This window comes from Aotus nancymaae, unplaced genomic scaffold (genome assembly GCF_030222135.1).
Source record: "Aotus nancymaae isolate 86718 unplaced genomic scaffold, 86718_ANA_hifiasm-v0.15.2.pri h1tg000028l, whole genome shotgun sequence".
Lineage (NCBI taxonomy): Eukaryota > Metazoa > Chordata > Mammalia > Primates > Aotidae > Aotus > Aotus nancymaae.
The window spans coordinates 25,886,839-25,908,080 of record NW_026988441.1 but is presented as its reverse complement, the minus strand read 5'-3'; the positions used below and the strand labels follow the sequence as shown (position 1 = coordinate 25,908,080).

General features: G+C 56.6%; 1 protein-coding gene across 1 annotated transcript; it reads right to left on the bottom strand.

Annotated features, from left to right (window-relative positions):
- Positions 1 to 98: 98 nt before the first annotated feature.
- ATP13A1 (ATPase 13A1) lies at positions 99 to 17,918 on the bottom strand. The gene is made up of 26 exons (XM_012443616.3): positions 17,513 to 17,918; positions 14,751 to 14,840; positions 14,455 to 14,645; positions 11,921 to 11,993; positions 11,583 to 11,738; positions 11,436 to 11,505; positions 11,249 to 11,355; positions 10,634 to 10,763; positions 10,459 to 10,514; positions 10,109 to 10,235; positions 9,899 to 10,036; positions 9,702 to 9,822; positions 9,132 to 9,289; positions 8,561 to 8,736; positions 8,376 to 8,486; positions 7,199 to 7,324; positions 6,277 to 6,385; positions 4,313 to 4,512; positions 4,139 to 4,235; positions 2,503 to 2,663; positions 2,318 to 2,432; positions 2,027 to 2,223; positions 1,097 to 1,239; positions 768 to 879; positions 542 to 685; positions 99 to 427 (listed from the first exon to the last, which is right to left on the bottom strand). Exons 1-26 carry the CDS (start codon positions 17,906 to 17,908, stop codon positions 317 to 319), a joined length of 3,615 nt encoding a protein of 1,204 aa, XP_012299039.3. The 5' UTR covers positions 17,909 to 17,918; the 3' UTR covers positions 99 to 316.
- Between the last annotated feature and the right edge of the window lie 3,324 nt (positions 17,919 to 21,242).

Here is a 21,242-nt window from a genome sequence, read left to right as displayed (position 1 = left end):
CTTTGGGGAGGGGGGGTGCTGGGACCTTCTTCAGTGACCCTCTGTCCCCAATCCCCCAGCAAACACTGTGTGGCGCAGATGAGGTAGAGGCAGGGCTTTTTAAAATCTCAGATGCTGCTTTATTTACCAAAGGTGCTGGCTCGGGGCTGGCTCTGCCAAGCCAGCGGACGGCTGTGGGGGTCCCAGCTCAGTCTTCCAAGGGCGAGGCTGTACAGCCTTGCCGTGGGGGGTTGGGGACAGGGTTCCCTCCCGGGGCCCTGGTGGGGTTCCCGCCCAGCGGCAGCCAGGGTAGGCAGTGGGTACCAGCACTGCCGTCTCAGGAAGGCACTTTCAGCTTCGGGGTCCCCAAGAAGAACTGCAGGACGCGGTCGGCCAGGAGTGCCAGGCAGAAGTCCAGGAGCAGGACCTGGGCGATGACCAGCTTGAACTGTGAGGGCAGGGAGGGATGGTGAGCTGGAGACCTGCAGCCCGGCCTAGGGTCACTGCCACAGGAAGGACCCATCAAGCTGAGTCCCAGGGTCACATCCACAGGGCCACTGACCTCTACAGGGATATCCACGAGGCCAAACTGGCTGTTGAAGTCGGGCGAGGAGCCGAGGAGCAGGCCGACGATGGCCAGGAGTGACACTGCCAGACTCCACACCAGGGGCTTGTTCTCAGGCAGGCTTTCCATGAAGGGAGGGCCCTGTGGGGATGAGGGACAGATGGCTTCATGGGTGGGGCTGGGTGGGCAGACAGGGAGTGTTCAAGCGGGGCCCAGGCGTCACCTTGTAGTTGATGGCGAAGGTGGCCATCTGCATGGCCATGGCCATGATGTAAACGGTGCTGTTGACCAGGCTTGGCTCAAACTCCTTGTACAAGTCCACGAACTGCTCCTGCCTGCAGGGACACATGGGCGTCAGGCCCCCATCTTCTGCTCTGGCTCACACACTCTCTGTGACTTCCTGCTGCCCTGGTACAGAGCCAGGGCCCTGCTTGTCCTGTGCCCCTCCCTGGTCACCCTGGACAACCCCCAGGCTCTCCTGCTGATGTCTGTGGAGTCACCCTCCTGCTACTCTCAGCTGCAGGGACATCACCTCCTCCGGGCAGCACTTACTTCTCGGGGCTCCGGGCCTGGGCCTCACGGTACAGGTAGACGAGGCTCAGGAAGTGCACAAAGAACTGGAGCATGACGGTGAGGATAGTGTACAGGTTGAAGATGTTGGGCAGGGGTCGTTCTCGGGAGAGGGTCTTGAGAGGCTGCGGCAGCAAGGCAGGTTGAGGGGAGGTCAGGACCTGGCTCACTCGGGGCCACACTGACCACTCAGCAGGCAGTAACATCCCCTGCCTCCTGGGAGGCCTTGTGCAGAGCCGTCGCCAAATCCTGGAGGATTCCTGGGTCGGCAGCAGTCCCCCAGCACTGTCTGCCTCTGACCCCTGAGCCCAGGGCTGCTTCCCTGGCCGTGGATCCGCCATCCAGCCTCCCAGTGGCAGCCACAGGGGCCTGAGAATCATGAAGCAGATCCTGCCCTCCCTGGAGCCCACAGGACAGGCACAATGCTGCCCAGCCAACCTCCCACTCCCTCCAGCTACCGGGGCCTCCCTGCCTCAGCCCATGCCTGTGGTTGAGGCCTTTCTGTCTAGTTTCTGGCCACTGGCCCTCTGGTTCTTTACACCTCAGCCTGAGTGTCGGTGTCACACAGCCATCCCCAGCTGTCCCCCAGCCTGTCCTGTGTAGCCTGTGATCCACTTAGTTGCTTTTTACCCTTTTGATAATTGTTCCTTGCTTGTGGGGCTCTGCACGGCCCACCCCTGGGATCCCTGCCCGTGGACAGGTGTGGGACCCCAAGCTGTGCCACCTGGAAAGGTCTGGGAGCCTCAGTCCTCACCTGCCCCACCAGCATTTCCTGGGCCATCCCAGCTACGGCCCCTACCTCTGGGGCCCTGGGTCCTGTCTGTAACTTGGGGATGACAGTTCCCGTGCCCGTGACAGCCTGGCCCTGGCTAGCCCATGCATCCCTGACCTCCCAGCACCACTGGGGCCCACCTTGGAACGGGAGATGAAGAGGAAGCAGCCGGCCAGCAGCAGCCCCTGAAGGGTGGCCTGGAAGTCACTGAACTTGACCCCCTCCAGGTAGAGGACGCTCTGGCTATAGGCCAGGATGAGGGCGTTGAGCGCCAGGATCTTGAACATCTGCAGCGTGGTCACCAGCGTGCAGCGGCCCTGCTTGATCACGTGGCAGACTGCAGGATTTCGGGGAGGCAGCTGTGGGTGTGGGTGTGCTTACCAGCACCAGCGGGGGAATGGAGGAAGGGGAGCAGGGCTCGGGGGACTCACTGCACTGGATGGACGAGAGCTTGGAGGTGAAGGGTGCTGCGATGCTGGCGTCCCCCAGCTTCACAATGGGCGTGTTCTCATCCTCAAGGTCTCGAAGCACCTGGCTCAGGCGGTCCTGCAGGGTGGGCAGCAGGGTGTCAGCCCTGGCCAGGAGGGGGTGCAGCGCCTCCCCTCTTGGGACTTACCCTCTGGGAGGCCAGCTGCTCCTCGGAGGGAGGGAGCCCCGACCGCTGCTTGGCTGTCCTGGAGGTGGCTCTGATGCCACTGTTGCTCAGGGTTGGGCTGTCCCGGGGCCGCCGTCGCCGCTCCACGACCCGCTCAGGGGCGTTGGCCAGGAGCGCCACACCTGTCAGGCAGGAGGGTGTCAGGCCTGGAGGAGCAGGCTCCACGGAGGCGCAGATTCGCTGGCCTCAGAGCCCCTGCTCCTGAAGCTCCACAGCTGGCTCCTGTCAGGACAGTTCCCAAACTTCCCCATTTCACTTGACCCCCTAAGGAGACCTCAGAGAGCACCCATGTTGCTTTCTACAAATTACTTTAAGAAAACAAACCACCACTAACAAACTCCCACAACAAATGCAATGAAAAAACACACACTAAATGGGTTAAAACTAAACTGATTTTGGCCAGGCGAGGTGGCTCACGCCTGTAATCCCAGCACTTTGGGAGGCAGAGACGGCTGGATCACCTGAGATCAGGAGTTCAAGACCAGCCTGGCTGATATGGTGAAACCCCGTCTCTACTAATAATACAAAAATTAGCCGGGGGTGGTGGCATGTGCCTTTAATTCCAGCTACTCAGGAGGCTGAGGCAAGAGAATCGCTTGAACCTGGGGGCAGAGGATGCAGTGAGCTGAGATCACACCACTGCACTCTAGCCTGGGCAACAGAGTAAGACCCGGTCTCAAAAACTGAACTGATTTCAAAAGATATTGCCAAGGAGCATGATTCTTAGGAGGCAAACAATGCTAAAAAATTGTTTTATAGATAAAAACAGATAAATATTGGAAAAGCAAAAAAACAACGTGACGTTGATCTTTAAAGTTCAATTTAATACCTGTGTTCTTGTTAAAAAAAAAAACAAAAAAACACACAGCCAGGTGAGGTGGCTCACGCCTGTAATCCCAGCAATTTGAGAGGCCAAGAAAGGCGGATCACCTGAGGTCAGCAGTTCGAGACCAGCCTGGCCAACATGGTGAAACCCCATCTCTACTAAAAATACAAAAGTTAGCCAAGTGTGGTGGCAGGCACCTGTAATACCAGCTACTTGGGAGGCTGAGGCAGGAGAATTGCTTGAACTCGGAAGATGGAGGTTACAGTGAGCTGAGATTGCATTCTAGCCTGGGTGACAGAGCAAGCCTCCGTTAAAAAAAAAAAAAAGACAGGGTCTTGCTCTGTCACTAAGGTTAGAGTGGATCACACCACTGTCTTGAACTCCTAGACTCAAGTGATTCTCCTGCCTCAGCCTCCCAAAGTGCTGGGATTCCAGGCAGGAGCCACAGTGCTCAGTGCTTTTGACAGATCTGAGGCTATGAACCGTCTGCACAGCTTCAGCTCTAGGTTTTCTGAGTCACTCTCCCAGCTTGTTGTCTCTCTCTCTGGGCCTCTGGCCTCCACCCTGCTCTGTTCCTGGGACACTAGCATTCCTTCTTGCCCTGAAAGCCCCTGACCTTGCAGCCCCCTCCCATCCCCTGCACTGCTTCCTCACAGAAATTAGTGCCCCCATAGCTGTCCCCAAGCACCAAAGGCTGTCTTTCTAGCTCAGTGATGTGTCTGCAACACCTGGTCCACAAAGGAAGGAACCGCCCTAGCCCACAGCACTCACCCACATCAGCGTGCTTCAGGGCACCCACGTCATTGGTGCCATCCCCACACATGAGGGTCACATAGCCCAGCTCCTTCAGGCTGGTGATGACGAACTCCTGTGTGGGCAAAGACAGGCTGAGCAGGGGCTCTGTGCCTACCTCTGTGCCCTCAACCCCCATGGCTGTACACGTACCTTCTGCTTGGGGGCCACACGGGCAAACACCTGCACATGGGGGATGAGGCGGAGCAGCTGCTGAGGGTCAGTGGCCTGCAGGTGGGCTAGGCCATCACCTGTGAGGCACAGAGCGTGCTCCAGGGCCAGCGCCTTCGGGGAGCCCCGGGCCAGGGGCAACACGATGCTACCATCAATGGAGCGCCACTCACACGGCTGGCCTGTGGGTAGCACCCAGGGTTAGGGCTGGGGGCTTGGCTGCCCAGGCTGAGTAGCACGCTCCCTCCACTGGGACCCCAACACCAGCCAGTCTCTCCTCTCTGGAGCCCCCACCTCCCTACTGGCCTCAGTGACCCCCAGCCCTGCTCTGGGCACGCCACAGAGAATGTTCCACACATGCGCATGGTGGAACCAAGAACCCAGGGCCTGAGCTACTTGCCTGAGATCACGGGATAGAGCCAGATTAGAACCCAGGCAGCCTGACCCCAGCTAAGTCATGCCCCCACCTCATGCAAAGCCCCCTAACCTGAAACATATAAAAGGGGGCTGCGGCGTTTTCCTTGGGAAGCCCCCAACCAAGGTCTCACCTTGTTTCTCCCTGTGCCTGTGGCCCATCTGAAATACTGTTTTCCTGGAGCTAGGTACCCCCCTACTGGCCCATCTGAAATACTGTTTTCTTGGGGCGAGGTACCCCCCTACCCCCCAACTCTAACAGGGCCCCTCGAGTTCTCAACTTCCTCTTGCTCCACTTCCCCTTTCTTGCCGGCTGGCCCTGGCTTGGATGCTGGGCACTGAGGATGGCTGAGGGTGGCCCACCAGCCCTCCTCGTGCTGGCCTGCTCACCCTGGACCATCTCAAGCTGAAGGGCAGCCCACCTCCACCTGGCTTGTGCTGCAGCTGCAGTCAGACCAGCTTCACTTGTCAATCAACAGCCCTGCTCCTCCCCTCCAGACCACCTGCCCGCAATCCCCAGACTCTGGAAGAGCGTGGTAGCTGGGGCTGGGACCAGGGAGACCTGGGACCAATAGCACAGAGGGAGGGCAGGGACCTAGTCCTCTGAGAAGTGGCCCAGAGGTTCTGGAAGCTGCCCTGGCTGGGACCTGTGAATGTTTACTGCCGGCAGCCCTGTGGCAACCCCGCTCCACGTGACTCTCCTTAGGGCACTCTGTCACCATTACGCAGGCCCTGAACTGTGTGCACCCATGGGGACTTCACCTCCAGCCCTGGGGCAGGCATCTGGTAGACCCTACTCCTCTATCCGGGAGGGGCTTGGTCTGTATGTCTGCCTCTCCATCAATCTGAATCCAGGGCATTGTTCGAAGAGGTCACCAGGGAGAGGTTGGAGCCATGAGCTCTGGAGTCAGGCCATCTGAGTTCCAATCCTTAGCCATGGAACATCCAGTGACCTGGGCAAGTGGGTTCACTCCTGAGCCCGTCCCTTCTCTACAAAACAGGGACCCCGAGAGCTGACCCAGCCAGCTTCCTCCCCTGTGGTATGTGGAAGGCAAGCCGCTCTGTGTGGTGCAGGACAGAGTGGAGGGAGCAATGCAGTAACACACACAGAGCTCTCAGCCCGGGGTCTGGCCAGGCTGAGCACTGGGCAAATGGTGCCATCAAACGTGGCTGAGAATGCCAGCGGTCCCTGTGCTTGGGAAGGGAACGCTTGGTTACACGGGCACCTTGCCGGGCCAAGGAGGGTGGGAGGATGAGGATGGGGAGCAAGTGTGGTCAGAGCAGCATCTGCCCGTGAGTGCACCAGAAACCGGAGACGGCAGTCACACTGTCGCCTCGTTATGGTAAATAAACAAACACCTACACGCTACAGATCCCAGGACCTGGGACCCAGTGACCACCCACATGCTGTCTGAGGTGCCTCCAGGGCTGTGATTAGTGGTACCACTGTGCCGCCGAGGCCTGGCACACAGGTAGGCTGTGGTGATGGAACTGTTGTTGGACTCAGGCCCCGGGCGGGGCTGGGGCCTCACCTCTCCCAGAGGGAGGCTGCAGGATCAGCGTGTGGGCCTTTTCAATGAAGTGCAGCTCCTGGGCCACGTGGCAGGCAGTGAGTGGGTTGTCTCCCGTGATCATGACCACCTTCGGGAGAGAAGGGCGGACGCTCAGCAGGGCAGCCTGGGGCCAAGCTCTAGGCCACAGACAAGGCTGCCAACTCTTCTCCTAAAGCAGGCCGCAGTGGAAGATCCCTGGCCTCTAACAGAGACCCTGAATAGGCTTCCAAGGGCCACAGTCCACTCCCACTCCGGTCATTTTACACAAATGACACGTGTATGTGTGTCCTTCTGAGGACATCCTTAGCTTGGATTTGCCATACAAATTAACAACCAGCCCTGGGGGTGGACCCTCTTGGCTTGGTGGCTGCCTATGGGGGTAGTATTTCAGTGATGAGGAGGATGGGACCATAATCTCTGGGCCTGGTGGGGACTGATCACATCACCTGTCTCCCCGAGAGTCATCATCCTCTGAGATGACTCACATACCCTAAAAACATACCCTAAGTCCCAAAATAGAAAACATGAACCACCGGAGACAACACAGAAATCACCAGGCCAGGCAGGCGCTGCCCCACACCCCTCGACTCCCCAGCCTCGGCTTCCTTCTCTCCAGGATGGCGGTGGACTGGGGAGGTGGAGAGAAGCCGCCCCGCCTTTCCATGATGCGAGGGGCGAGGGGGGTGGTCTGTGGGGGTGACAGGAGCCAGCACAGGCAGGTCCCAGAGCGTCCTCGGGCCAGGGGCAAGGTTAGCACCTGAGCTATGATCTTGCTCAGCCAAAATGTGCAGCCTGTGACAACTGGGTGCCCACCCCCACCACAAAGCTGGAATCGTCCTCTCCTGTCACCTCCTCGCCTCTATTTCCCATGCAGAGGGTAGAGCCAAGCCCCGTCCCATACCCGGTGGGACGCATTCTGGATCTCCCGGATGACGGCCTTGGAGTCAGCCTTGAGCGGACAGGAGACCACGATGAAGCCGACGAACTTGAGGCTGCACTCCAGGGCCTCCCGCTTGACCTCCCGTGCCTGTGGACAGACATGGGCAACCTCACCATCTGTCCCTCTCTCTACTCCCACTCTGCATTTCCTGAGCTCTGACCATGCGCTGGGAGCCAGGGGAAGATGGAAGGCCCTGTTCCCATAGTGGGGACATGCGAGGGTCGGGAGGGGAGAAATGCCAGGATGGTACCAAGCACACTAAAGGGGTGGGATCTGGCAGTGACTGGGGGCTCTGGGTCCCCCAAATGTGGCTCTAAGTCCTGGTTGTGGACATGGACACACCTCAGAGCCCCTTGTGGCTCAGCTGCCTAGTCAATGAAGTAGGAACTCTCCCAATAATGTTGGAGTTTAGCCATGAACCCTTACTGGGGCTCCACCACATACCAGAGACTGGCCACATACCCCCGGCCTTAGGGAGTTCACACAGCACCAGGGGAGACGCAGATCAAGAAAGTTACAGAAATCAGAGTGCTGAGTGCCATGAGAGAGGAGGTGAGGATGGAATCTAGAAGGGGGTGGAAAGGCCTCAGAGATGGCCACTCTGAAGGCGATGAGAACCTGTGCCACTGGGGAGGGGCTCCAGATGCAGGAACGGGGCACAGCGAGTAGGCTGTGAGCTGTGGCCTGGGCTCTGCACACAGCACTGCAACCTGACGCTAAATTCCAGAAGGATCTGCAGCTGTAGGGTGCCAGCAGACTGTACAAGAGCCCAGGAAGAAGCCAGCAAAGTGGCAGATATGCTGGCAGTGGAGGTGGAGGGTGGGATTTGTGGATGACGGATGGGTGAGAGGGCTGAGGATGCCACAAAGCCCTGCCTGAGACCATGGCAGAAGAGTAGTGCTAGGGTCACACCAGGACTGCGGGGGTGAGGTCTGCATGTGCTCTGAGTGGGTCCCCACAGCAGGAGACTGAGGACTGAGTACCATTTGGGGTCTCCAAAGGTAGAAGCAGGAGGTGGGGCAAGGAGGACAAAATCGCGACCACTTGACCTGGCACTGTAGGGGACAGGAGGTGACTCAGGGAGGAGCTGGCGGGCCAGGCACATAGTGAGAGCGGGCGGGGGAGCCTGGGTCCATACCTGTTGGTGGGTGAGGTGTCCCAACTCCTTGTACCCCAGCGCAAGGACTCGGGCTCCTTCCCGGGAGATCTCGGTGTGGATGTGGTGGTAGTCAGGTGGGCACTGGGAGAACTGCAGGGAACGCAGGGGGACGTCATGGGCCGCCCAGGGCCCCTGCCCCTTGCCCCAAGCTGGGGCCAGCTCACCATGGAGTGCAGAGTTTCGGGGGCCCCCTTCACAGCCGCGATGTAGCAGAGGTCGGTGGAGCCCAGCTTCTCATACGAGGCAAGCACGGACATTCGCTTCAGGGCACTGGCAAAATGAAAGCGCTGGTGAATTTTCAGCCCCTGAGTTTTAATACTTCGGGGGAATACTTTCTCATCTGGAAACAAATAAGTACGAGTCCTGAGGGGCTTCGCTCCAAAGAGGCAGCCAAGCCCCCGCCTCTCCCCCCGGCCTCCCCCACCTCCCTCCTGCCTCCCCCAGGGCCTCATCAGGGGCTCTAGGATAAAAAGGGGCTGGTCCAGAGCTGGAAGACCTGGACTCAGAAGATCCTGGCACTGTGGCTTTAGCCAGGGCAAGGTGGATTCCAACCCCGGGGGACCCCAAGGATGTGGCCTGTCTTGGGGCTAAGGTGAGCTTGTGACCACCCACCTCAGAGAGCATCAGTTGTAGGCCTGCCTGTCCCCAAGTTCCTCTGAGGGGTGCAGCCCACCTGCCTAGGACTGTGAGAGCCAGTGGCTCCCCCTTGCTGTGCCTGAGGTCCCAGCTCCTCACCTTTGGTCAGCGTCCAGTCCACGGCCGTCAGCATGGCCTTCTCTAGGGGGTCACCCACGAGGGTGCCATCGTCCAGCTGCATGAGCGAATGGCATGAGGCCAGGGCCCGGTGTGTTTCTACAGGGATGCTGGACACAGGGGTCACCTCCTTCCCGTCTCTGCAAGGATGAGGAACAGCTGGTTACAGAGTGCAGGCAGACGGGGTGAAGCTGCGCCTCCACTAGCGGAAGGATCCCCATCAGAATTCATTCTGCACCAGTCACTGGGGGCCTTGGGTGCCATCTGGGTCTCTGTGAGACCCACACCTGCTTCACAGATGCCTCCAGAAGCCAGGCATTGTGTGGGGTCATGCAGCTGCAAGGCTGGTGCGGGACGCTCCAGGCCTGAGCTGAGCCACCGTGCTGCTGCCATGGCTCACACCCAGGACTTTGAGGGGAACTCCTGGGGCAAGGCCTCTCACGGGGCCCTCATTGCCCGTGAGTGAGGGCTCGGGCTCGATGGGCTACCTGTCCCTCGACCTCCCAGAAACTCCAGCTGGGTGACCCTTAGCCCAGGGCCCCTGACGCTCACCTCAGCCCAGCCACGCCACGCACCACCAGGCTGTCACTGGTCAAAGTCCCCGTCTTGTCAAAACAGCACACCTCAACCTTGCCAGCAAAGGGGATCCGGAAGGGCTCTGTGCAGTACATGTCTAGGGGCGGGAGTGGGGTCAGGGGTCCTGCCTGGCCCCAGCCCGCTTGGTGCCCCACCCCATTCAACACACTCACAGAGCTTGGCCAGGGCGATGAGGGAGGTGTTGACGGCCAGGGACAGCTCGATGGGGAGCTCAGGGGGCACCACTGAGGTAAGGATCAGGGTGCACTCCAAAAACAGCTTGTAGCGGTTCCGGCTGGGGTCTTTGGTGCCTGTGAAGAAGGGCCTGCCAGCCTGGGGCCTCTTGGGCGGGTGCAGGGGACTTTGGGGGCCATGGCACTTACCTTCAATCCACACATAGGCGGCTGCAGCAATGGCAAACACCAGGAGGAAGAGGATGAAGATGAAGGTCTCCAGGTTGTTTGCAGTCACCCTCTTGACCCCGAAGAGGATGGTGCGCAACAGCTTGCCCTGGAAGGATGGAGGGACAGCCTTTCTGTTGTCTGGGCTCCCTCCAGCAGCTCAGGCCTGAGAGCGTCAGCCTGGTCTCGGGGTGGCCTGTGTACTGTGGCCCATGTCCAGGGCTGTGCTGCCAGAGTTAGCTCGTGGGGCAGATGTTCTGGGGTCTGAAAGGGCTAACGCCTTAGCTGTCCAATTGCCCAGGGGCCTGCCCACCCTAGACCTCGCCCTGTACCTGGGATGTATTGAATCCGGTTCGTAGGACATAGGCCACGCACCCGTTGTCAACCGCTGGGGAGAGAAGTAGAGCCACCGTCATGCCTGTCTCCTCGTCCTGACTCCCTCATGATCAAGCAGACGGGGGAGGGTGTGGGAGCCCGGACATCCCCAGACGCCCATGAGGCACCTACGCTTCAGGCCCGTGGTGGCTTTCTGCGGGGGGATGTGCTGTACCACCTTGGTACCCCCAAAGATGACGTGGAGCCGGGAGTCGGTCTGGAGATCCAGTATCCGGTCTGGGCTGAGGTCTTCGATGGGCTCCTGGGGAGGAAGATCATGAACCTGGACGGCCAGGCCTACCTTGCCTCCTTCTCCATCTGAGTTCCTGGACACCTGGACCCTGACACTGGAATGAGCCAGCCTGACTGTGTGGGCTCCCCACCTGACCAGCACATCCCACCCAGCTCCTGGGTCCCCACCCTTACCCCATCCTGTCTTCTCCCCACTGCACTCACAGTGCCCGCTCCCTGGGGCCTGCACCTGGCCTCATCCAGGACTCACCCCCTCCAGGTTGCTCCCAGCCCACCTTGGTCTGACATCTCAGGGCACCAATGTACGCTGGATGCCCTTGGCTCTCTTACCTCCTTCCTCGCCCCCAGCACCCAGCTCCCCGGTCCACAGCACTCAATGGTGCCTACCCTGCCTCCTCTGCCTGTGCCAGGGGGGATCCCGGCTACCCCCTGGTCCTCCACCTCCTGGCCTGTTTCCTCCCGAGCAGCTTAGGACCCCCAGCCTCTGCCAAGCACCTTCATCTGTGGCACGGACTCCCCCGTGAGCATGGCCTCATCCACGATGCAGCGGCCTCGCAGCAGAAGCACGTCACACGGCACCAGGTTCTCCTGCGGGGAGCGGCCTGCAGGGCAGAGGCAGGAGGGTTGGCCAGAGGCCCTGAGGCTGGGGCTCCCCCTGGGACTGAGCAGAACCCGGTCTCACCAATGGAGACGATGTCCCCCGGTACGATCTCATCACTGGCAACAGGCCTCCACTTGCGGCTTCGGTAGACCTGGGCAGGGCATGGGGCTGTCAGCACAGACGCCAGCTCTGCTGCGCTCCCCACCCGGGTCTCCCCGGTGGCCACACCTGGATCATGTGAGGTTTGTTGCCCATCTTCCGGATCTCCGACATGTTCCGCATCTGCTGCTGCACCAGCGAGGCCTCGAATGCCACCAGCATGGACAGCGTGAAGACGCTGTAGTACCAGTACTCGTCCAGGCACCAGAGCCCCACACAGAACACCTGCGGGACGCCAGCCTGTCTTTGTCCTACCTCCCCTGTTCCCAGGAGCCCCTTCCGCCCACGGACTCTGACCCATGAGGACAGGGAGCAGCTTTCGGGTTTAGAAGTGGTGGGCAGACTTTCTCCGGCTAGGAAAGCCCCAGGGGAGGAAATGGGGAGACAAGCCAGAGCTGCTGCCTTACCTGAAACACAAAGAAGGGGGCTGTGGCTCTCTCCTTGAAAAGCTCCGAGAAGTCAGGCACCACCATCTCAGCCCTGAAAAAGACAAGGCCCCTCCTGTTCCCAGGGCAAGGCCTCCGGGGTGTGGAGCCTCCACCCTGACCCCTTCAACCTGAGCATGACAGGCCTCCCTCAAGAAACCAAGAGCCACATGTGGGTGTCGGGAGCCATGGCGAGTTTCCAGACGGGAGGATCCATTTGACTGTGGCTCTCCCTCATCCTGGCCGCGCCTGGGGTAGACATGCTGCCCGCCCACAGCCCTCGGCTCTGCAGAAGCCAGATGAAGCTCCTGAGTCTGCAATATGCTCTTCCCAGCAGCCTGGGGCTGGTGTGAGATGAGAGCCCCATCATCTCGTCGGGTGACGCAGCAAGTAGAGAAGGAACCTCGATTGAAGGATGGGGGCCCTGAAGCTGCACAGACAGCAGAGGACACTGAGCTCCAGCCCCACCAGAGCTGAGATTTTCTTAAAGATTCCTGAATTAAAGCCCCAGAACGGGTCGAGTATAGTGGCTCACAGCTGTAATCCCAGCAGTTTGGGAGGCTGAGGCAGGAGGAGCGCTTGAGCCCAGGAGTTGGAGATCAGCCTGGGCAACAAAGCAAGATCTTCTCTTTACAAAAAATTTGGGTGTGGTGGTGCGTGAGCCTGTGGTCCCAGCTACTTGGGAGGCTGAGATGGGACAAATGCTTGAGCCCAGGAGTTCAAGGCTGCAGGTAGCCATGATCACACCACACTGCACTCTAGCCTGGGTGACAGAGTGAGACCCTGTCTCCAAAAAAAGCTCTAGAATGCAAAGAGTTGGGCCTCCAGGTGTGTTCCACAGTACCGCATGCCGTGGCCCAATCTGATCAGGGTGCCAGTCACGTCAACTAGGGCCATTCTCACTCTGCCCTTTAACTGGATGGACGCCTTATGTATGGGATGTGAGAAGAGGAAACCAAAGAGCAACCCTACTGCTAGAAAACAATAAGCCTGGCTGGGCGCAGTGGCTCACACCTGCAATCTCAGCACTTTGGGAGGCTAAGGTGGGCAGATCATTTGAGGTCAGGAGTTTGAGACCAGCCTGGCCAACACAGTGAAACCCCATCTCTACTAAAAATACAAAAACTAGCCGGGTGTGGTGGCACGTGCCTGTAGTCCCAGCTACTCGGGAGGCTGAGGCAGGAGAATCACTTGAACCCAGGAGGTGGAGGCTGCAGTGAGCCAAGATCGCACCATTACACTCCAGCCTAGGTAACAGAGCGAGACTCTGTCTCAAAACAAAAACACAAGAAAAAACAACAACAATAAACCCTTCTCTTGAATCTTGCTGGGCACCACTGCATGAGTTAAAAACAGCATGAAAGGGAACACAGCTGCCACAGGCCATTAATGTGACTGGAGTAGGAGAAGTTGCTAATTGTTTCTTATAAATCTTTGTATTAGATTGATAGTGGTGGTCGACATATTTGTAATCTCTGAATAGTGACTAAGTCAGGAAAGAGCTCCCTGGGTGTTCTGTGGGTTTCTGGGTTGAGCACCATTGTCACAAGGCCATGACGGGGTTTGGAGCCCATTTCTCTGGCTCTCAGCTATGTGTCACATTCACAGTTTTAGTGAAGACGAAAGGACAGGGTGTGCACTGCACATTGGCCATTCTACTCGGTACAAAAAATGCAGACACGGTCACTGTCTTCATTGCCATTCTTAAAGTGCTGAGACACGTAGAAGTGAAACAGCGAGAACTGAAACGTTTAGCTCAGGTGCAGTGACTCATGCCTGGAATCCCAGCACTTTGGGAGGCTGATGTAGGATGACAGCTTGAGGCCAGGAGTTTGAGACCAGCCTGGGCAACATGGCAAGACCCCATCTCTTTATAAATAAACAAACATTTTAAAAGAATTTAAAATGAAGCTGCTGCTGTGGATGGGCCAAGGGCCAGGCTCCTATGAAGAGCTTTACACTCACAGTCTCACACCCCAGGGCTGGGCCTTCAAGCTGCAGGCCCTCTGGGGTTCCTGTCAGCAGGCAAGTTCAGGGGAGACTGGACTAGAGCACATTGCTCCAACAGCGTCACAGTCATCTGGCACGTTTGGCTAAAAGGGAGGATTTGGCTGGGCGCGGTGGCTCACGCCTGCAATCTCAGCACTTTGGGAGGCCAAGGTTGGTGGATCACCTGAAATCAGGAGTTCAAGGCCAGCCTGACCAACAGGGAGAAACCCCGTCTCTACTAAAAATACAAAAATTAGCTGGGCGTGGTGGTGGGTGCCTGTACTCTCAGCAACTCGGGAGGCTAAGGCAGGAGAATCACTTGAACCCAGGAGGCGGAGGTTGCAGTGAGCAGAGATCATGCCACTGCACTCCAGCCTGGGCAATAGAGCGAGACTCAGTCTCAAAAATAGAAAATAAAATAAAATAAATAAAAGGGCAGATTCCTCTGTCCTGCTTCCTCGGCACCCTGAATCAGGAGGGGAGCAGGACAGAAAGGCAGAGGCATTACAGGCAAATCAAGGACTCACTTGTTGCTTCCAAATTTCTTCTCAGCTGCTCGGATCTCTGAGTCTTCCTGGAAGCCTCTGTTGCTCTGATAGTAAGAGAAGGCGTTTCCCACAGGAAAGGCCACGGGGAGAAACTGCTTCTTCTCCAGGGAATCATAGGAATACTTGATCTTCTGGAATTCGAAGGACAGCACCTCGAGCCCGTCTTCACCCTGTGGCAGAAGGTGTGTTTGTGGCAGAGGCCCCGACCTTGGGATGTCAGGGCCTGGGAATCCCATTCAAGCCCCTCCTTCAGAAGCCCAGCAGGCAGTCCCTACCTCATCTCGGTGCAGGGCCACGAGCTCCGTGGAGCCATTGTTGGGGGTCGGCACCACCTTCACAAAGGTCGCTTTGCTGGGGTCATACTCCTGACAGAGACAAGGCATTGTGGCTGAGCTCTTCTCAACTCACAGTTCCAAGACCCCCCTGGGGAGGTTTTGGGTGCAGCAGCTCTATGGGTATGTTCTGAAACATGCCACTGGACTCTGCTGCTGCCTCGGTCACTCCCTCATCTGTCATCAGGACAAGGGAAACCACTTTGCAGTGCCTCTGGTGCCGTATCTTAAAGCTGGGAGCACAAGACCAGGTGCAGTGACTCACGCCTATAATCCCAGCACTTTGGGAGGCCAAGGCGGGAGGATCACTTAAGGTCACGAGTTTGAGACCAGCCTGGCCGATGTGGCAAAACTCTGTCTCTACTAAAAATACTAAAATTAGCCGGGTGTGGTGGCACACACCTGTAATCCCAGCTACTCAGGAGGCTGAGGCAGGAGAATCCATTGAACCTGGGAGGCGGAGGTTTCAGTGAACCGAGATCGCACCACTGCACTCCAGCCTGGGTGATAGAGTGAGACCCCATCTCAATTAAAACAAAAAACAAAAACAAAAAAGCTGGGAAGCTGGGTGCTCAGACAGCATCCGATGCCCAGGGCTCTGCTCTGCTGACGGTGACATGAACTCAAACAGGAAGAACGCTGCCAGGCACCCATCGAGTACGCCCTCAAATCGCATGAGCCAAGCCCCTGTCACAGGCCCCTGGTCTCCTGCTCAGCGCCCCCTCCTCCACCAACCCTGCTCACTCCACTCCATGAGTGCACACACACATGAGGCTCAACCGTGCCTCAGCAAAGGGCCTTGGCATGTGCTGTTTTCTCTGCCTGGAGTAGACATTCACACAACCAGCTCCCTTGCTGAAACATCACCTTCTCAGGAGCCCCTTGCTGAAACATCACCTTCTCAAAGGCCTCAAGGCCTTTGCTGAAACATCACCTTCTCAGGAGCCCCTCCCTGGTTGCCCCATCTAAAGTTCCCTGGCAATGTCCCATCCTGTCCTGATGTTAGATGTCATCTCTCTTTAGCATCAACTGCTGATTCTGAGTTCTCCTGCCTAGTAATACCACAAAGGCAGAGGAATTTGCTGTTTTGTTCACTGCTGTTTCCCCAGCACCTAAGACACAGAAATGCTGAATGGTGCTCGTTTAATGTGCCCTGCACCCCGTGAGCCACAGCCTTCCCTCTGTGGCTCTGCCAGACAGAGCTGCACAGAAAAGGGGGAGCACAACAGTGACCCGTAGAAACAAAGCACCACCCCATGGGTAGTTCATTGGCCTCCAAAGCAGGCAGCAAATAACAAAAATCAAGTAACTACAAATTCTGGTGATGTCATGGAAGAAAGGTACAAGAGGCTATACACCGTGCTGGCACCAGGGCAGGCACTTTGCAGATATCATCTCTGCTTCTCACAATGGCGTCCAAGGTAGGTGTTACGGTTCTCACTTTACAGAAAAGGGAAACTGGAACCCAGGGAGCAGAAGCTGCCCTTTCTGAGATCTGAATCAAACCCAGATCTGCCTCTCCTGTCTGACAGCTGTTTGGCTCCTCCCACTTCTCCATCCCTGGAGAGGAAGTTAACAGCTAAGCTGTTTAGCTACAGGTCAAAAGGCCGCTGAAGTTTGAGTGAAGCCACAGTCCCCTCAATGTCTCCTTTATTTTGTCCCTCATTGGGGTCTTTCATTGTACTAACTCAAAGCTACCAAGTTGAGCTCCTCCCCTGGGATAAGACTCTTTGAAGGACAGGTTCAGTCTCTCAGGAGAGGAGAATGAGGATTCAACCCTCATTCAGAGCCAGAGCAGGTGGGGGGCTTCTGTTTTTCTGTACCCCTTGATGCTGTTCTGTTTTCGTCTTCTTGAGGCAAACACACTCCTGGGATCAGAGGGGAAGCTTCCTGATATACATCAGTGTCCATGGTTCCAAACCTGCTGGTGTCACCTGAGGCAGGCCCAGAGAGAGGTGGCACAGTCACTACTTCCGGCCCAGGGCAGCTCACAGTCACCAACTTCTCTGGTGACACTTGCTCATTCAGAACTCTAAACTGTGGGTCAGGAGTGTGACCTCGCTTGCTGTTGTATCCTGAGCAGAACTATCACCACCATCATCTTGCAGACAGACATCATGTAACTGACCCGCTTATAAACACCTCCTGCCTCTCTTAAACATTGTAATTAACTGCATTTCATGCTCCTTTCGGTCACAGTATGGAAGACCACTGAGCGCCACACAGCAAGACTTGGTTCAGTCTAAGAACCACGTAAAGTTTCATAGATGGGGGAATCTACCCCAGTGGTCTCGCCTTACACTTTGAAAACCAAGGTAGGAGACAGATGAGAAGGAAGGTAGGGTGGTTTCCAGAGGAACGAGAGTAGTCGCTAAGATGGTAACTAGCATGAACAAGTCCTACCTGACCTGGGCGACGTATGCTGGGCCCTGCGCTAGGCTTTTTATAGGTTTTACATTACTGAATCTAAATGACCATACTAAGGAGGACTTCAGAGAAAGGAAATAACCCGCACCAGGGTTGCACAGCAAGTCAGCAGCGGGGTCATAATTAAGCCTGCGCCAAAGTGTAGAGGACACCCCTGGGAACCCAGGCCCAGCAGATGGGTGGCCCAAACTGGGATGGAGACTGACAGGAAAGCCGCAGCTGGGACCCACGGCGAGGCCCGAACGTGCTGGGGGTCGGGCTCGCGCGTGCACACTTACCGGGGTGCAGGTGAGCGCGCAATGCGCGTGCACGGACCAATGCCCCGAGAGGACAGTGAGCGCGTGCGCGAGGCAGATGGTGGCAAGCACAAGCAGCGCGGCCTCAGGGATCTGCACCCAACTGCTGCCCCAGCCCCAGCAGCCAGTGGCTGCGGCGCCCAGCCAGGCCGGGTAGAGCAGCCCGGCGAATGGCAGCACCGTGAGGCGCCGCAGCAGCGCCAACCGCCGGTACGGCCATACGGCAGTGACCAGCTCGTCACCGCTCGCTATGAGCGCCGGCCCGGCGGCAAGGAGCGCGCGCGGCTGCGGCCCGGGACTGGGCTGCCCGCCAGGCCGGGCCCCGCAAGGCCGGGCCCCGCAGGGCACCGCGTTGCCAACAGCCGCCGCTGCCGCCATCTTTCCGAGCGCCGCGCTCCCTTCCGGGCAGAGGCACGCCTCACTTCCGAAGCTTTACTTCCGGTAAGCCCAGGGCGCCGCCATGGCAACCTGGATTAGGAAGAGCCAGGGCAACAGAGCAGGCTGGGCCTGGCAGGGACTACCGCGGGTGCCGCCATAACAGGCTGTGGCCGGAAAAGAGGCAGGGCGCCGCCATGACAAAGAGGGACTGAAAGACCTAACAGTGCCTGCCTCCACTGCCACGCCGGACTGAGACCGGAAAAGACGAGGCCGGCAGGGCGGGCTGGGCGCCACCATGACAACCTAAATCGAAAGAAGCGAGCCCTCCTTCTTGAATACACCGGTCTCACCTGTCACAAGAGGCGGAGCTTGGACTCTGCAGAGGCGGGGTCGGGAGCGCCGGAGTTCAGGAGGCGGGGCCTGCTGCGAGGGCGGGGCTTGTGAGGGGCGGGGTCGGGGACCGGCCCGCAATACAGCCACACCGGACAAGAGCCTTAATGTAATAGATAAGAATTACAAAAACTTACCACTTCAATATAAAAAATGAGTCCGGGCGCGGTGGCTCAAGCCTGTAATCCCAGCACTTTGGGAGGCCGAGGCGGGTAGATCACGAGGTCAAGAGATCGAGACCATCCTGGTCAACATGGCGAAACCCCGTCTCTACTAAAAATACGAAAAATTAGCTGGGCACGGTGGCGCGTGCCTGTAATCCCAGCTACTCAGGAGGCTGAGGCAGGAGAATTGGCTGAACCCAGGAGGCGGAAGTTGCGGTGAGCCGAGATTGCGCCATTGCACTCCAGCCTGGGTAACGAGCGAAACTCCGTCTCAAAAAAAAAAAAAAAGAAAAAGAAAAATTGCTGTTTACTTGAAATTATATAGTTCTATATTATTAACTGTACTGTTGCATAAATGCTATTTGAACAAAACCACAATAGGATTACTTAAGAGTACCAATTAGTAGGATTAAACAATTAGTATGTGTGAGAAACAGTAACAATATTTTATAATGTTTCTATTTGTCCTCTGATAAAGTGAATTTATTCCAACTTAAAAAAAATCTTTATTGTGGCCGGGCGCGGTGGCTCATGCCTGTAATCCCAGCACTTTAGGAGGCTGAGGCAAAACTCTATCTCAAAAAAAAAAAAAATCTTTATTGGATATTTAAATTTTGTAGATTATATTGTTGCATATTCTTTTAATTTTTTTGAGATGGAGTATCATTCTGTCACCCAGTCTGGAGTGCAGTGGCGCAATCTCGGCTCACTGCAACCTCTGCCTCCCGGGTTCAACTGATGCTCCCATTTCAGCCTCCGGAGTAACTGGGATTACAGGCGCCCGCCACCATGCCCGGCTAATTTTTTACATTTTTAGTAGAGATGGGGTTACACCATGTTGGCCAGGCTGGTCTCCAACTCCTGACCTCGTGATCCGCCTGCCTCCGCCTCCCAAAGTGCTGGGATTATAGATGTGAGCCGCGGCGCCCGGCCCATATTCTTTTGTTTTGAAGGAGCCTCACTCTCCCCCAGGCTGGAGTGCAGTGACATGATCTCGGCTCACTTGCAATCTCTTCCTCCCAAGTTTAAGCGATTGTCCTGCCTCACTTTCCCAAGTAGCTGGGATTACAGGCATGAGCCACCAGGCTGGCTAATTTTTGTACTTTTAGGAGAGACGGGGTTTCACCATGTTGGCCAATCTGGTCTGAACTCCTGGCCTCAAGAGATCTGCCTTCCTTGGCTTCCCAAAGTGCTGGGATTACAGGCGTGAGCTGCCGTGCCCAGCCACTGCATATATATATATATATATATATATTTATTTATTTATTTTGAGATGAAGTTTCATTCTGTCGCCCAGGCTGAAGTGCAATGGCGTGATCTCGGCTCACTGCAACTTCTGCCTCCTTGGTTCAAGCAATTCTTCTGCCTCAGCTTCCTGAGTAGCTAGGATTACAGGCATGCGCCACCACGCCTGGCTAGTTTTTGTATTTTCAGTAGAGACGGAGTTTCACCAGGTTGGCCGGGTTGGTCTCGAACTCCTAACCTCGTGATCTGCCTGCCTTGGCCTCCCAAAGTGCTAGGATTACAGGTGTGAGCCACCAGGCCCAGCTGCATATTCTTTTTTTTTTTTTTTTGAGACAGAGTTTCGCTCTTGTTACCCAGGCTGGAGTGCAATGGCGCAATCTCGGCTCACCGCAACCTCCGCCTCCTGGGTTCAGGCAATTCTCCTGCCTCAGCCTCCTGAGTAGCTGGGATTACAGGCACGCGCCACCATGCCCAGCTAATTTTTCGTATTTTTAGTAGAGACGGGTTTCACCATGTTGACCAGGATGGTCTCGATCTCTTGATCTCGTGATCCACCAGCCTCGGCCTCCCAAAGTGCTGGGATTACAGGCTTGAGCCACCGTGCCCGGCCACGCATATTCTTAAGATACATGAATGTAAGACTTTGTAAAAGGAGAAAGGAAATGTAATAGGACTTAATAATCAGATCATAATATTTAATAAGACAATCTTCAGTAAAAATAGGAATGACATGTTATCTTCTGTCCCATTATATAGTGCGGTATACTTACTTTTTCAGTTTTTTCTCAAATATTCTTTCCCGTCCAAGGTCCAAGAATCTGCTCATGGCATCTGGGACTGGACCCCTTTCTGGTAAAAATACCTTTATAGAATGTTTACTCCAGTTTTCCCCTGCATTTAATAATTTTGTTCCCTTTCAGGCATGTTTTTATTTTCTTGGCTGAAAACGAGTAGCCTGAGAAGTAAGGAGTAGGAAGCCTTGGCCATGGGACCAACAGCCTCATCCCAAATTCCTGCTCTGTGGAGGACATCAGGCCCTCCTGCCTGTTCCAGTGTGACTTGGGAGTCTCCCTAGCTCCAACGCAAGGGAATGGCTTTATTGAACACGGAGTCTGGAATTTCTTTCTTTTTTTTTTTTAAAGATGGGGTTTTGCCATGTTGCCCAGGCTGCTCTCGAACTCCTGAGTCAGGCAATCCACCCACCTCGGCCTCCCAAAGTGCTAGGATTACAGGCATGAGCCACTGCGCCCGGCCCGGAGTCTGGAATTTCATGCACACTCGTGACCGGTGTTCCGGAAAAAAAGCAGGGAGGACCCACGGAGTACAGGAAGCCGACAGTGCCTACTCTGGAAAGCCAAGAGCAAGTTCTGCTTTCACGCAAGTCCAGGTCCAAGGTCCCAGAGAAAGCCCCGTTGCGAGAGGCTGCGGATAGCACCTGTCACTCAAACCCGACACAGCCAGGATTCTGATCACGTCTCCTGTCGCTCAAGCCCCGGGGAGGGAGGGGCCTGGGGCATCATCCAATCAGAGGCGGT

Excerpts from the sequence above, each read along its gene's own strand:
- ATP13A1 (XM_012443616.3), bottom strand. The coding sequence starts at position 17,908 with ATGGCGGCAGCGGCGGCTGTTGGCAACGCGGTGCCCTGCGGGGCCCGG. Across the intron at positions 11,739-11,920 it reads CCCCCTTCTTTGTGTTTCAG|GTGTTCTGTGTGGGGCTCTG; the intron begins GTAAGGCAGCAG and ends GGCGTCCCGCAG. Across the intron at positions 880-1,096 it reads CAGGCCCGGAGCCCCGAGAA|GCAGGAGCAGTTCGTGGACT; the intron begins GTAAGTGCTGCC and ends GTGTCCCTGCAG.